The sequence below is a fragment of the Tamandua tetradactyla genome, chromosome 2 (genome assembly GCF_023851605.1).
Source record: "Tamandua tetradactyla isolate mTamTet1 chromosome 2, mTamTet1.pri, whole genome shotgun sequence".
Taxonomy (NCBI): domain Eukaryota; kingdom Metazoa; phylum Chordata; class Mammalia; order Pilosa; family Myrmecophagidae; genus Tamandua; species Tamandua tetradactyla.
The window spans coordinates 2632344-2648163 of record NC_135328.1 but is presented as its reverse complement, the minus strand read 5'-3'; the positions used below and the strand labels follow the sequence as shown (position 1 = coordinate 2648163).

The window sequence follows — 15820 nt, the reverse complement described above, 5'->3', positions numbered from 1 at the left end:
GATTACTTTACAATTAGGTATTATTGTGCTGTCCATTTTTGAGTTTTTGTATCTAGTCCTATTGCACAGTCTGTATCCCATCAGCTCCAATTACCCATTATCTTACCCTGTTTCTAACTCCTGCTGAACTCTGTTACCAATGACATATTCCAAGTTTATTCTCGAGTGTCGATTCACATCATTGGGACCATACAGTATTTGTCTTTTAGTTTTTGGCTAGACTCACTCAGCATAATGTTCTCTAGGTCCATCCATGTTATTACATGCTTCATAAGTTTATCCTGTCTTAAAGCTGCATAATATTCCTTCGTATGTATATACCACAGTTTGTTTAGCCACTCGTCTGTTGATGGACATTTTGGCTGTTTCCATCTCTTTGCAATTGTAAATAACGCTGCTATAAACATTGGTGTGCAAATGTCCGTTTGAGTTTTTGCCCTTAATTCCTTTGAGTAGATTCCCAGCAATGGTATTGCTGGGTCATATGGCAATTCTATATTCAGCTTTTTGAGGAACCGCCAAACTGCCTTCCACAGTGGTTGCACCATTTGACATTCCCACCAACAGTGGATAAGTGTGCCTCTTTCTCCGCATCCTCTCCAGCACTTGTCATTTTCTGTTTTGTTGATAATGGCCATTCTGGTGGGTGTGAGATGATATCTCATTGTGGTTTTGATTTGCATTTCTCTCATGGCCAGGGACATTGAGCATCTCTTCATGTGCCTTTTGGCCATTTGTATTTCCTCCTCTGAGAGGTGTCTATTCAAGTCTTTTTCCCATTTTGTAATTGGGTTGGCTGTCTTTTTGTTGTTGAGTTGAACAATCTCTTTATAAATTCTGGATACTAGACCTTTATCTGATATGTCGTTTCCAAATATTGATTCCCATTCTGTAGGCTGTCTTTCTACTTTCTTGATGAAGTTCTTTGATGCACAAAAGTGTTTAATTTTGAGGAGTTCCCATTTATTTATTTCCTTCTTCAGTGCTCTTGCTTTAGGTTTAAGGTCCATAAAACTGCCTCCAATTGTAAGATTCATAAGATATTTCCCTACATTTTCCTCTAACTGTTTTATGGTCTTAGACCTAATGTTTAGATCTTTGATCCATTTTGAGTTAACTTTTGTGTAGGGTGTGAGATATGGGTCTTCTTTCATTCTTTTGCATATGGATATCCAGTTCTCTAGGCACCATTTATTGAAGAGACTGTTCTGTCCCAGGTGAGTTGGCTTGACTGCCTTATCAAAGATCAAATGTCCATAGATGAGAGGGTCTATATCTGAGCACTCTATTTGATTCCATAGGTCGATATATCTATCTTTATGCCAATACCATGCTGTTTTGACCACTGTGGCTTCATAATATGCCTTAAAGTCAGGCAGTGCGAGACCTCCAGCTTCGTTTTTTTTCCTCAAGATGTTTTTAGCAATTCGGGGCACCCTGCCCTTCCAGATAAATTTGCTTATTGGTTTTTCTATTTCTGAAAAATAAGTTGTTGGGAATTTGATTGGTATTGCATTGAATCTGTAAATCAATTTAGGTAGGATTGACATCTTAACTATATTTAGTCTTCCAATCCATGAACACGGTATGCCCTTCCATCTATTTAGGTCTTCTGTGATTTCTTTTAGCAGTTTTTGTAGTTTTCTTTGTATAGGTTTTTTGTCTCTTTAGTTAAATTTATTCCTAGGTATTTTATTCTTTTAGTTGCGATTGTAAATGGGATTCGTTTCTTGATTTCCCCCTCCGCTTGTTCATTGCTAGTGTATAGAAATGCTACAGATTTTTGAATGTTCATCTTGTAACCTGCTACTTTGCTGTACTCATTTATTAGCTCTAGTAGTTTTGTTGTGGATTTTTTTGGGTTTTCTACGTATAGTATCATATCGTCTGCAAACAGTGATAGTTTTACTTCTTCCTTTCCAATTTTGATGCCTTGTATTTCTTTTTCTTGTCTAATTGCTCTGGCTAGAACCTCCAACACAATGTTGAATAATAGTGGTGATAGTGGACATCCTTGTCTTGTTCCTGATCTTAGGGGGAAAGTTTTCAATTTTTCCCTATTGAGGATGATATTAGCTGTGGGTTTTTCATATATTCCCTCTATCATTTTAAGGAAGTTCCCTTGTATTCCTATCTTTTGAAGTGTTTTCAACAGGAAAGAATGTTGAATCTTGTCAAATGCCTTCTCTGCATCAATTGAGATGATCATGTGATTCTTGTGCTTTGATTTGTTGATATGGTGTATTACATTAATTGATTTTCTTATGTTGAACCATCCTTGCATACCTGGGATGAATCCTACTTGGTCATGATGTATATTTCTTTTAATGTGTTGTTGGATACGATTTGCTAGAATTTTATTGAGGATTTTTGCATCTATATTCATTAGAGAGATTGGCCTGTAGTTTTCTTTTTTTTTGTAATATCTTTGCCTGGTTTTGGTATGAGGGTGATGTTGGCTTCATAGAATGAATTAGGTAGTTTTCCCTCCACTTCGATTTTTTTGAAGAGTTTGAGGAGAGTTGGTACTAATTCTTTCTGGAATGTTTGATAGAATTCACATGTGAAGCCATCTGGTCCTGGACTTTTCTTTTTAGGAAGCTTTTGAATGACTGATTCAATTTCTTTACTTGTGATTGGTTTGTTGAGGTCATCTATGTCTTCTTGAGTGAAAGTTGGTTGTTCATGTCTTTCCAGGAACCCGTCCATTTCCTCTAAATTGTTGTATTTATTAGCGTAAAGTTGTTCATAGTATCCTGTTATTACCTACTTTATTTCTGTGAGGTCAATAGTTATGTCTCCTCTTCCATTTCTGATCTTATTTATTTGCATCCTCTCTCTTCTTCTTTTTGTCAATCTTGCTAAGGGCCCATCAATCTTATTGATTTTCTCATAGAACCAACTTCTGGCCTTATTGATTTTCTCTATTGTTTTCATGTTTTCAATTTCATTTATTTCTATTCTAATCTTTGTTATTTCTTTCCTTTTGCTTGCTTTGGGATTAGTTTGCTGTTCTTTCTCCAGTTCTTCCAAGTGGACAGTTAATTCCTGCATTTTTGCCTTTTCTTCTTTTCTGATATAGGCATTTAGGGCAATAAATTCCCCTCTTAGCACTGCCTTTGCTGCATCCCATAAGTTTTGATATGTTGTGTTTTCATTTTCATTCGCCTCGAGGTATTTGCTAATTTCTCTAGCAATTTCTTCTTTGACCCACTCGTTGTTTAAGAGTGTGTTGTTGAGCCTCCACGTATTTGTGAATTTTCTGGCACTCCGCCTATTATCGATTTCCAACTTCATTCCTTTATGATCCGAGAAAGTGTTGTGTAAGATTTCAATCTTTTTAAATTTGTTAAGACTTGCTTTGTGACCCAGCATATGGTCTGTCTTTGAGAATGATCCATGAGCACTTGAGAAAAAGGTGTATCCTGCTGTTGTGGGATGTAATGTCCTATAAATGTCTGTTAAGTCTAGCTCATTTATAGTAATGTTCAGATTCTCTATTTCTTTATTGATCCTCTGTCTAGATGTTCTGTCCATTGATGAGAGTGGTGAATTGAAGTCTCCAACTATTATGGTATATGAGTCTATTTCCCTTTTCAGTGTTTGCAGTGTATTCCTCACGTATTTTGGGGCATTCTGGTTCGGTGCGTAAATATTTATGATTGTTATGTCTTCTTGTTTAATTGTTCCTTTTATTAGTATATAGTGTCCTTCTTTGTCTCTTTTAACTGTTTTACATTTGAAGTCTAATTTGTTGGATATTAGTATAGCCACTCCTGCTCTTTTCTGGTTGTTATTTGCATGAAATATCTTTTCCCAACCTTTCACTTTCAACCTATGTTTATCTTTGCGTCTAAGATGTGTTTCCTGTAGACAGCATATAGAAGGATCCTGTTTTTTAATCCATTCTGCCAGTCTATGTCTTTTGATTGGGGAATTCAGTCCATTAACATTTAGTGTTATTACTGTTTGGATAATATCTTCCTCTAACATTTTGCCTTTTGTATTATATATATCATATCTGATTTTCCTTCTTTCTACACTCTTCTCCATACCTCTCTCTTCTGTCTTTTTGTATCTGACTCTAGTGCTCCCTTTAGTATTTCTTGCAGAGCTGGTCTCTTGGTCACAAATTCTCTCAGTGACTTTTTGTCTGAGAATGTTTTAATTTCTCCCTCATTTTTGAAGGATAATTTTGCTGGATATAGGAGTCTTGGTTGGCAGTTTTTCTCTTTTAGTAATTTAAATATATCATCCCATTGTCTTCTAGCTTCCATGGTTTCTGCTGAGAAATCTACACATAGTCTTATTGGGTTTCCCTTGTATGTGACAGATTGTTTTTCTCTTGCTGCTTTCAAGATCCTCTCTTTCTCTTTGACCTCTGACATTCTAACTAGTAAGTGTCTTGGAGAACGCCTATTTGGGTCTAATCTGTTTGAGGTGCGCTGCACTTCTTGGATCTGTAATTTTAGGTCTTTCATAAGAGTTGGGAAATTTTCAGTGATAATTTCTTCCATTAGTTTTTCTCCTCCTTTTCCCTTCTCTTCTCCTTCTGGGACACCCACAACACGTATATTTGTGTGCTTCATATTGTCATTCAGTTCCCTGATCCCCTGCTCAAATTTTTCCATTCTTTTCCCTATAGTTTCTGTTTCTTTTTGGAATTCAGATGTTCCATCCTCCAAATCGCTAATTCTATCTTCTGTCTCTTTAAATCTATCATTGTAGGTATCCATTGTTTTTCTACTTTATCCTTCACTTCCATAAGTTCTGTGATTTGTTTTTTCAGTTTTTCTATTTCTTCTTTTTGTTCAGCCCATGTCTTCTTCATGTCCTCCCTCAATTTATCGATTTGGTTTTTGAATAGGTTTTCCATTTCTGTTCGTATATTCAGCATTAGTTGTCTCAGCTCCTGTATCTCATTTGAACTATTGGTTTGTTCCTTTGAATGGGCCATATTCTCAATCTTCTGAGCGTGGACCGTTATCTTCTGCTGCTGGCATCTGGGCATTTATTCAGATTTCCCTGGGTGTCGGACCCAACAAGGTTGTAAGATTTTTCTGTGAAATTTCTGGGTTCTGTTTTTCTTATCCTGCCCAGTAGGTGGCGCTCGTGGCACACGTTTGTCTCACGTGTTTGGAAGGGATCCCCCCGGTCACCGATCTCCACGGCCTGGGGATTTCCGATCCAATTCTCTCAGTTGGTTCGTGGGGCCACGCGTGGTGGGGGCGTCAGCCGCCGCGGCTTGAGGGTACCCTGTGGCTCCTTTATTAATTCCCCTATTGGTGTTTGGTTGGACCCAGTCCCTGCCACTGTCGGAAATTCCCTTCTCTCCCTGGAGGGGTGTCAGTCGCCGGCCGCAGCGGGCCCGGGGAATTCGCCACCGGACCAGGAAGTCGCCCGTGGGGGACGGGCGTCGGTCACCAGCTGCCGCGGCCTGGGGAATTCGCCACTGGACAAGGAAGCCGCCCGCGGGGGAGGACCACCGCGGCTTGGGTAGCCCTCTGATCCGAGACTCGTAACCGGTCAAGGAAGCCGCCCGTAAAAGAGCTCCCAACTCTTTTGAAAGACTTAAAATTACAGATCAAAGAAGTGCAGCGTACCCCAAATAGACATACTCCAAGACATTTAATAATCAGAATGTCAGAGGCCAAAGAGAAAGAGAGGATCTTGAAAGCAGCAAGAGAAAAGCAATCCATCACATACAAGGGAAGCCCAATAAGACTATGCACACATCTCTCAGCAGAAACCATGGAAGTGAGAAGACAGTGGGATAATATATTTAAATTATTCAAAGAGAAAAACTGCCAACCAAGAATTCTATATCCAGCAAAACTGTCCTTCAAAAATGAGGGAGAAATTAAAACATTTTCATACAAAAAATCACTGAGAGAATTTGTGACCAAGAGATCAGCTCTGCAAGAAATACTAAAGGGAACACTAGAGACAGATACGAAGACAGAAGAGAGAGGTGTGGAGAAGAGTGTAGAAAGGAAGACTATGAGTAAAGGTAAAAGGAAGGAAAATTAGATATGACATATAAAATCCAGAAGGCAAAATAGTAGAAGAAAGTAATACCCGTGCAGTAACAACACTAAATGTTAATGGATTAAATGCCCCAATCAAAAGACATAGTCTGGCAGAATGGATTAAAAAACAGGACCCATCTATATGCTGTCTCTACTCAAAGGACACGAGGCCAAGGACACAAATGGACATTTACACATCAATGTTTATAGTAGCATTATTAACAATTACCAAGAGATGGAAACAGCCAAAACGTCCATCAACAGACAGTTGGCTAAACAAACTGTGACATTTACATACGATGGAATATTATGCAGTTGTAAGACAGAATAAAGTTATGAAGTATGTAACAACATGAATGGACCTTAAGGACATTATGCTGAGTGTGATTAGCCAGAAACAAAAGGACACAATACTGCATTGTCTCACTGATATGAACTGACATTAGTGAATAAACTTGGAATATTTTCTTGGTAACAGAGACCATCAGGAGATAGAAATAGGGTAAGATATTGGGTAATTGGAGTTGAAGGGATACAGATTGTGCAACAGGAGTGAATATAAAAACTCAGAAATGGACAGCACAATATTACCTAACTGTAATACAATTATGTTAAAACACTGAATGAAGCTGCATATGAGAATGATAGAGGGAGGATGGCTGGGGCATAAATGAAATCGCAAAGAAAGATAGACGATAAAGATTGAGATGGTGGAATCTAGGAATGCCTAGAGTGTATAATGATAGTGACTAAATGTACAAATTTAAAAAATATTTTTGCATGAGGAAGAACAAAAGAATGCCATTACTGCAGTGTGCTCAAAATAGATGGTACTTAATAGTTTAAAATTTCAGCTAAGATGTGAGACTAAAGCAAAAAATGTTTATTTGGTACAAATCTATACTTTGACTAGTGCATCTCCTAATATAACTTATGTAGATAGTCGATTGAACACATTAAGTACATGGAACTTTGTATAGGACATGAGATTTTGTTGGTTTGTCCAGGTGATGCCCTGATGATTCCCAGAGTGATTTGATCAGTGAGTGGAAAAGTATTTGCAAAGTCCCCTTCAGGGAATGGTGAGAACGGGGGAAAACTCAACTTCCCCAAGTTGAATTCTTGATATTCTCACAAGCAGTGTGGACAACCAAAGCTATAGGATGAGCCCCCAGTCTTGGGGTTTGTTCATATGAAACTTAACCCCACAGGGGATAGGTCAAGCCTACTTAAAATTAAGCCTAAGAGTCACCCCCAAGAGAACCTCTTTTGTTGCTCAGATGTGGCCTCTCTCTCCAGCCAACACAGCAAGCAGACTCACCACCCTCCCCCTGTCTACGTGGGACATGACTACCAGGGGTGTGGATCTTCCTGGCAGCGTGGGACAGAAATCCCAGAATGAGCTGAGATTCAGCATCAAGGGATTGAGAAAAAGCTTAGAATGAGCTGAGACCCAGCATCAAGGGATTGAGAAAACCTTCTCAACCAAAAGGGGGAAGAGCAAAATGAGACAAAATAAAGTGTCAATGACTGAGAGATTCCAAACAGAGTCGAGAGGTTATCCTGGAGGTTATTCTTATGCATTAAGTAGATATCACCTTGTTATCCAAGGCTGGAGGGAACTGCCTGAAAATGTAGAGCTGTGTTCCAGTAGCCATGTTCTTGATGATGATTGTATAATGATATAGCTTTCACAATGTGACTTTGTGATTGTGAAAACCTTGTGTCTGATGCTCCTTTTATCTACCTTGTCAACAGATGAGAGGAACATATGGAATAAAAATAAATAATAGGGGGAACAAATGTTAAAATAGATTTAGTTTGAAATGCTAGTGATCAATGAAAGGGATCAGTAAGGGGTATGGCCTGTAAATTTTTTTTTTCTGTTCGTTATATTTTTCTGTTGTCTTTTTATTTCTTTTTCTGAATTGATGCTAATGTTCTGGGAAATGATGATGATGATGAATATGCAACTATGTGATGATATTGTGAATTGCTGAGTGTATGTGTTGGGAATGTTTGTGTTTCTTGTAATTTTTTTTAATTAATAAAAAATTAAAAAAAAAAAAGACTGCTCAATGAGAAAAATAGCACCTTTACCACGAGAAACCTGGCAGATACCACTCCCACCAAGCGGCCAGGTCCACATCCCCAGGATGGGCCATGCTGCTGTCACGGCCCCGACATGGGATAAAAAGGGCACGCACACTCTGGGATCTTTCTCCCAAGAGCACATGGTCCCAGTCTGATTGTAAGAAGACATCAGACAAACCCAAATTGAGGGACATCTTACAAAATATCTGACGTGGTCTTCAAAACTGTAAAGGTCACGAAAAACAAGGGAAGACTGAGAGTGTCTCGTATTTCTTCTAATACCCAGGAGACATGACAATGAAATGCAGTGTGGGATCCTGGAGTGGATCCTGGAACAGAAAGAGGACATCAGTGGAAAAACTGTTGAAATCTAAATAAAGTCTAGACTTGAGTTAAATGGAACTGCAGCAGTGTTCATTTCTTAGTTTTCACAAACACACCCGGATGGTGTAAGATGTTAACATTACGGGAAGTTGAGTGAAGGATACTCTGCTGTCTTTGTAACTTGTCTGTAAATCTAAAATGAGTTCAAAATAAAAATTGTATTAAAAAGTAAAAGAAGTCCAGTACACACTGGGAGGCTGGGGGTCCCTACTGGTGGTGGACAGCGTGGGGTGGCGAGGGCGGCAGGGCACTCCAAGGGCAGCCAGCACAAGGCGATGGCAACACTGCAGCCACACGGCGCTTCCCAGGGCAGTCAGGATGCCTGGTGCGAGGAGAAAGTAGGAGATTTAGAATAAAAGAAAAATGTAAAAAGTGCCTAAGACAAGTTTTCCTTAATTCGCAGTTGAGCATATCAGAACAACATCCTGCTGCAGGCTTGGGGCACAGGCCGCGCTTAGGGTGCGAACAGCACCGTCGGCGGGGGAGCACAGGTGCAGGACACTGCAGAAACTTTCAGCCCAGAGGAGTCCAGAGGGCAGGCAGTCTCCCTGTCACAGCCCCAAGAGTCCCAAAGGAGCCCCTAACTGCTCTGGGCTGGGAGCCTGGATTGCAGCTGTCTCGCCCCACTTACTGGCAGAAGAGGACCAGTCTATACTGAGTGTGGTGTGTCCACCGCAGGGGCTGGGCCCACAACTGATAAGCATCTGGGGCTACTGGTTCCCAGTTCTGGCCTTTTCACTAAACATCTCCCAAGTTGTAGAACACGCAATAGAAAAGGAGGTAGGGTAAGGATGGCGTGAGGCTGGTGTTTGTGACTTCCTTAACACCTGTCCACAGAGGTACCTGCCCCCCCACCCCCGCCCACTGGGCTCATGTTCCTCGCCTGATGGTTTTGTTTTGTAACCATTTCTTTCCCCCATGCAGGAAAAATACCCAAATGTGGTACAACTCTCCGAAGGCGCCTCCTCCAGCTGCATGGGACTCCGGAGCACCAGTCAGCCTGGGTGAGTCCCCAGCACGGAGCTCAGGGGCACTCCTCGGGCCTCCCTGTCTAGGGCATGTGTCACTGCTAAGCAGTTCCTTCCCTTTTCTCCAAGCACGTGGCCACTGCCCACGTGGAAGGTCCTGGGGTGGGACCCTGCGGCCTTGGGCAGCTCCCTTAGCTCCAGGCCTTCTAATTCCTGTTACCGTGAGGCTTACAAGAGTTAGAAAACAAATGTAAACCTCCTAACTGATAAGCTTTAGATGTGTCATGGACTCACACTCGAAATGAACAGCACGCAGTATGGGTACAGGACCAGACCTGAGAAGATGTAAGAAACCGGGAGCTGTTTCTTTTGGTCAAACCAGGCTCCTTATTACTGGAGAGCGGAAAGAGGGAAGGACATCTGGCCATCTTTCTTAGAGAGGTGGGCTCTAGAAGAAACGGGTGAGGGTTTCCCTGTGGGGTGCTGTGGGCGAGGGCAAGGAGGCGAGGCCGGGGGAAACTGAAGAGCTATACTCACCAACTTTTACTCCAGAAACAGGAGACGGAAGCAGGAGATTAGAGAGTGAGTAATGAGAACTGTTTGAGAAATTAGGCAACAGAAATAAGGAAAAACAAGTTCATACGCTCAAGCCAATCACAAAGCATTTTCCCCTTCATCCTTCCTTGTGTGCCTTTCCTACCCCATGCCGCTGTTCTAAGTTTTGTTTTTTCACTCTCTTGCCTTTGTATGTGTACCTATGTATTTAGGTATGCGTGTGTGTGCTCTTCTGACCTGTGTGTAGATGCCAAAATGTATTGTTTTGCTTTAGAACCTTAAAATAGTGACCATGTGTGCTTCTGGGACTTACTTTCATTAATCCACATTCTGTTTCTGAAATTCAGCTCCAGTATCACATGCAGCTGTCATCCACTCATTTTCCATTAGGTAAATACCCCAAACTGTATTTCTCTAACTTACAGGTATGAGCATGTCAGTTTTTCCCACTATGACTAACATTACTGTACCTGTCCTCCTGTACACACACACAAGTTTCTCTCAGGTACTGTTTTGGCTTGCTAAAGCTGCCAGAATGCAACATACCAGAAATGGATTGGCTTTTATAAAGGGGAGTTATTCAGTTACAAGTTCAACTTCTAAGGCCGTGAAAATATCCAAATTAAGGCACCAACAGGAGGAGCCCTTCTCTCAAGAAAGGCTGATTCCGGAGTTCCTGTCACATGGGAAGGCACATGGTGGCCCCTGCTGCCGGGTCTGGGTCCAGGCAGCTGCCGGGTCTGGGTCCAGGCAGCTCCCGGCTCCTCCTGCAGCTCCAGGCGTCTGTGTCTGTGTCTGGCCGCGGACGTCCCAGATCAGGATGCATCTGGAATGGGTGGGGGCACATCTCCATGGAAATAATCTCACCTCAAGGTCCCACCCTGCATGGGTCTGAGCCCACATGCCTGGAACAGGGTTAAAGGTATATGGCTGTTCTGGGGTACATGACAGTTTCAAGCCAGCACACATATGTACTGAGGGGTAAAATTCCAGCAACGCCACATTATTTTCAAAGTCGTTTCACCAGTTTATATTCCCACTGGAATCCGAAGTTCTTGTTGACCTGCATCCTCTACCTCGTTTGTCAGGTCGCGCTAATTTCTGCCCATCTAAGTGGGGACAACGTAGGATCTGTTGTGGTCTTAATTTTCATTTGCTGATGACATCGCGCATCCTTTCACGTCTAACCATACTTTCCCTCATCTCTGGGTAGATACGCTTTTTCTTTCTTTTCTTCCCACAGGTTTGAATTAGTAATTGTTTGGAGGATACACATAGATGAAGAAGGGAAGGTTTTGCCAAAGCTGGATCTTCTAACTAAAATCCCACAGCAAGGTAGCCTGAAATTTAATGTACTGGTATCAATTTCTGAGGTAATTTCTTAACATACTAAATATTTCTTCCATCTCGTTTTACATGGCAAGAACTGAAAGTTGAAAATCTCATTAATGCACATCAGTTTTAAAAATGTATTTTTTATATCAATACTCACTCAAAAGGCGGGGGCTGGGGCTGCATCCAGAAAGGGCGTCCCTATCTTTGCCTCTAGCTGGGAGCCTGGGCCCTTGAGGGCGAGACCCTGGGAGTCCAGGTCTCACTCATGCTTTAAGACCACCCTGCACAGAAATTCTCACGGCAGCGCCTCCCGCACTTCCCGCAGAGGGAGTGGTCACTCGTGGTGGGGCCAGCACTAAGAGGACACAGGAAACCCAACGGCCGTCTTCTGTTTTCCTTATAGCCCTGCAGCTGGACAGGAAGCGAGTCACAGAGAGTGCCCCTCGCAGCTTCCGGACCCTGCTGGGGGTGCTGGGGATTGAAGCCTCTCTAGAGAGTCTGATAAAATCATTATGCATGGAGAAGAAGGACTAGTTCTCAAGAACTGAACACCGTGGAAATAATTCTGCACTAGGCAGTTTGTAATTTTATTGAATATAAACATTTGCTATTTTTCATTTAGAAACCAAACCTTAAAACATGCTATCTTTGCAATTATGGCACATTATATATAAATTGTCATGACATGAAAAATAAATACAGCTATTTAAATACAAAATGCCAAATAAAAGTGACATATATAGTGTATTCTTTTTAAATAAGTTGAACATCTGAGTCAGTGTGCCAAGAGTGGTTGTGCATCCTTAAAAACGCCTGGTGGGGTGGTGCCGACTGCCTCTCCGCTCAGACAGCCCAGCGGACCCCACCCCACCCCCGCTGCCTGGGGAAGGGGTGTCCTTGGAGGCATTATGTGCATCTAGCCTCAATTTTTCAAACATTTCTCAGATAGTCTCCATGGGACAGTGGGCATTTCAGGCCTTGGTCCTGCCTGCTCTTAAATCTACCCTTCATTGTCCACTGAGACCCCGAGGCTGGGCTCGCCTTGCCCCCTCTCGCCCTCCGGGGTTGGAAAGCAGTGCTGGGAGGCATCACTCAAGCAGGTCGCCTCACATTCACTTTTCCTGGTCTTCCCGAAACAGCACAGCTGTTAGCTTAAACACCGCAGGAGGACAGCAAGGAGAGGGCTGCCCCTCACGCGGGCCTCGGCACCGGCAGAATCCTCCACCCGAGGAAGTGCTCCCTCTTCACAAGAGGAACAGAAGCTGTGTTCTTCATCAAGGCGTGGCCACCGACAGCTTTAAAAGTGCTATAATAATCCTGGCTGCAGCGAACACCTCAGTCACCCACTTAAAATGCTACTAGGATCAGTAAAAATCGTTGTTGCAAACAAATGACCACCACAGACAGGAAGGAGCCATCGGGCTGGAGCCTGGGGCCCTGGGGGAGGCCAAGGCAGCCCCGTTGGCAGGAACAGCGCCCACAGGGCGCGCGGCCAGGCCCAGTCCAGGCCCATGAGTCCGAGGCAGCAGGGCAGGCAGCCCTCTGGGCGGGGACGGCTTCAGCTCCTTCCCCTGCCCCCCCGGGGGAGCTGTTCAAGTCCTCCCAGCCAGCAAGCAAGCGGCCTGGGGTACACAGCGACCCCACATGCCCCGGCTGGGGCTGCCCAGGAGCAAGCGGAATGCAGCAGCCCCACGCTGGGGGCAACTGCAGGCACCTCCCGTCAATGCCAGCCGGGCTCTGCCACCCAGAGGGGGCCTCCAGCCCCAGGTCAAAAGCCATCAGCTGCCCCAAGTCACAAACAACACAACAGGTACTCGGAGCCAAGGCCCTTTCAAGCGGAGACATTTGCAACCACAGTCTCCAGAGACCACAACTTGCCTGTGAGAACCCGAGCTCAACGCACATGGCTTTAGGGTCTCCACTGACCCAGGCCCCTCCCCAAGACCCGGGAGATCTTCGTAAGGACAGGAGGGCACTTGTGCTAGAGATGCAGCTATTCCAAATAGAGGAGGAGGGCAATACAGTGTCCAAGTGTGCACACACCCTTTCGTATTTAGTGTGAAAGAAAGAAAGAAGCCAATAAGACAGAGTTGAAGAAATTCTAGAACTGGCTTGATTCAAACAACTGTAATTCTCAATTACCACAAAATTTCCCACAAAAATTTACAGTCAGCAAAATATTTTCCTCATTTTTCATGTAGCATTTTCAAACAATTCCATGGTTTCACTAATATTATATTATGTTACAGTAAGCCTTCATTAGTTCCTCAAAATAATGATATAAATAGTCAATTTTTATAACCTACCATAGAATAAAAAACTGAAGTCAAGATTCTAGACAGTTTCTGTAGCAGCCGGGCACACTTCTGGTGGCTCCAAAAAGAACCCTCCTGGCGCCAACTGCGGGGCACCCCTCAGGAAGCAGGGTCTCCGCACTGCCTGCAGCCACCCCACGCAGGGCTGCGGCACCCAGCACACCTCCATGCGGAGCCCAGTGGGGGGACGGGGTTGGGGGGGGCAGACGTGGCCCAGCTCGGGCATCCCCAGCAGAGGGCACTGGGCCCCTCAGCCACCAGGATGTCGGGTGGCTGCAGGGGCCACACGGCCAGTCAGAGCTCTGGGTTCCACTCCTATAGCAGCAACTTCAGGTGGGAAAGAACGCCCCTTCTCTCCTTAAAGGGAAAGACAAAATCGTTCAGGGGAATCAAAAACAAAAGACGGAACGCCTGAACAAGGGGTGTCCCTCAGTGCCCTGCACTTCACCTGCCTGCTGACCCTCTGGGCGCTACAGGGCCTGGCCCCAGCAGCATCTGCACAGGGACCCCTAGACTAGACTGCTCAAACCGACCATGTCCTGACCAAAATGCTTACACTCTGCCTAAAAACCTGTTTTCAAAGTGTGGCCTGTATTTAAAAAGTAACCATGTAACTAGCTGGGGAACAGGTCCAGCAGTAGCAATATTTTCTTAAAAATCCAAACTGTAAGATGGGTGTGATAATTCAAGTTTTCTCTATTAGGAGTGCAGGGGCAGGAGATCCCAACCTCGGGTTTTGACAATAAGGCTTTTTACACTAGAGAACGAGACGTGAGCCCTGGCCGAGAAGGAAGGGTAAATCCAGGGGTTTACAGAAACGTGTTTGAGGGTGTGGAACGCCCTCCTGGGAGACACCCCGCCGCTGGGTTTGTAGCCACACGCCAATTCTCCTGGAAGAAGTGCTGCTTGGGGCCTCATTTCTGAGAGGCAGTGACACTTCAACAAAGGTTAAAGCAAAAACATTCACAGCCGAAGTCACCAACACACCAGAAACAGCTCTCGCATTGCGCCTTCCCGTTCTGTGCTCCAGTTCAGAGTGGCCGCAGGCAGTAAGTCAGACCTTATGGAGAACTAACGTGCAGTCTTCCTTCTCCTTGAACCTCGCTGACATCACCGCGTCATCTTTGGCATGTACAGCCTTTGAGTAATAGTTGACTATCTTGCCATCCAGTTTATACTGATGTGGAATGTTCTCATACGGTTTGAGGTCAAGGTCCAGCACAGAAACCGAAAAAGCAAATCTGGATTTTGACGAAGGGATGACAGGCCTTTGATCAGAGCTGAAATACAAAATGCAATTTTCAGAATACACAAATCTTCCAAATCTGCTCATCCCAACCCACAAAAAGCAGCCATGCCTCGTGTGCTGCTCTGTCTGGGCCAGCATATGCATGCGCAGGTGAAGTCACTTCCCCAGGGCAGGACACCTACTGTGAGACAGGCCAGCACTCAGCCAGACCACAGAAGCTTAGCTCAGATGGAAAAGAGCTAGGGGACTGACACAGATGGAAAAACAGTTATGTAGAATGTGTGCTTAATATCCCAGTATCCCAGTGGCATAAACGAATGCTGAAAAAGTCACTTTATCATAAGCCAAGTATTACAAAACCAAGGAAAAAGTAGATTTAGCCATTCAACAGCCAAATGTATGAAAAGATGAGAACAGACTTCTCTTTATGAGCCTTTTCCCCACGTCTGGTGAGAAACTCATGTTCCTTTATGCTTTTCACATTTGGACAGAGAGATCTGGTTTCATGTTTTATTTCTCAAATCACATCTGCAGAGCTTTGTATGTTATTTCCTTAGGGTTATTTTCTTAATTTTTTAAACATCAGAATGCTCATATGCTTGTCCCAAAATGCTTTGAGAGTGCCCTGAATCTTGTACTAAGATTACTGTGTTTCCCACTTAGCTCTCAGAGTATTTTGCACAATAAGAAGCATTCAAATGATTGATTAAATAAATTGTATAAACTCAGTTTGGCCTAGGAAAAGTATTCTGGAGTCATATTTCCTCCATGCTTACTTCTCTTGTAGATTTAGAAAACATCATCAAAACACACACACGACCTCTGACAGCTTCTGTCTGGGAGCAGGAAGGAGCCATGTTCGATGATACTATTCCCAGGCCTAGAATTTCA

At 43.6% G+C, this 15820-nt stretch overlaps 2 protein-coding genes across 6 annotated transcripts in view; one reads left to right on the top strand and one right to left on the bottom strand.

The window, feature by feature from the left end:
• The window catches only part of CENPP (centromere protein P), a 387615-nt gene extending 375251 nt beyond the window's left edge, over positions 1 to 12364 (top strand). For 3 of the 5 annotated variants that reach the window (XM_077138855.1, XM_077138872.1, XM_077138863.1), the window contains 3 exons: positions 9432 to 9511; positions 11274 to 11365; positions 11769 to 12357. In XM_077138855.1, coding sequence (XP_076994970.1) covers positions 9432 to 9511; positions 11274 to 11365; positions 11769 to 11899 — 303 coding nt within the window. In that variant the 3' untranslated portion in view covers positions 11900 to 12357. Of the gene's footprint in view, positions 1 to 9431; positions 9512 to 11273; positions 11366 to 11768 lie in introns of all 5 variants that reach the window. The other 2 variants (XM_077138878.1, XM_077138845.1) reach the window with 2 other exon arrangements.
• Positions 11847 to 15820, bottom strand: part of IPPK (inositol-pentakisphosphate 2-kinase) — an 80251-nt gene continuing 76277 nt past the window's right edge. Inside the window, exon 13 of the mRNA XM_077138780.1 lies at positions 11847 to 14960. Within this exon, the coding sequence (XP_076994895.1) occupies positions 14735 to 14960 (226 nt within the window). The 3' untranslated portion in view covers positions 11847 to 14734. The remainder of the gene's footprint in view (positions 14961 to 15820) is intronic.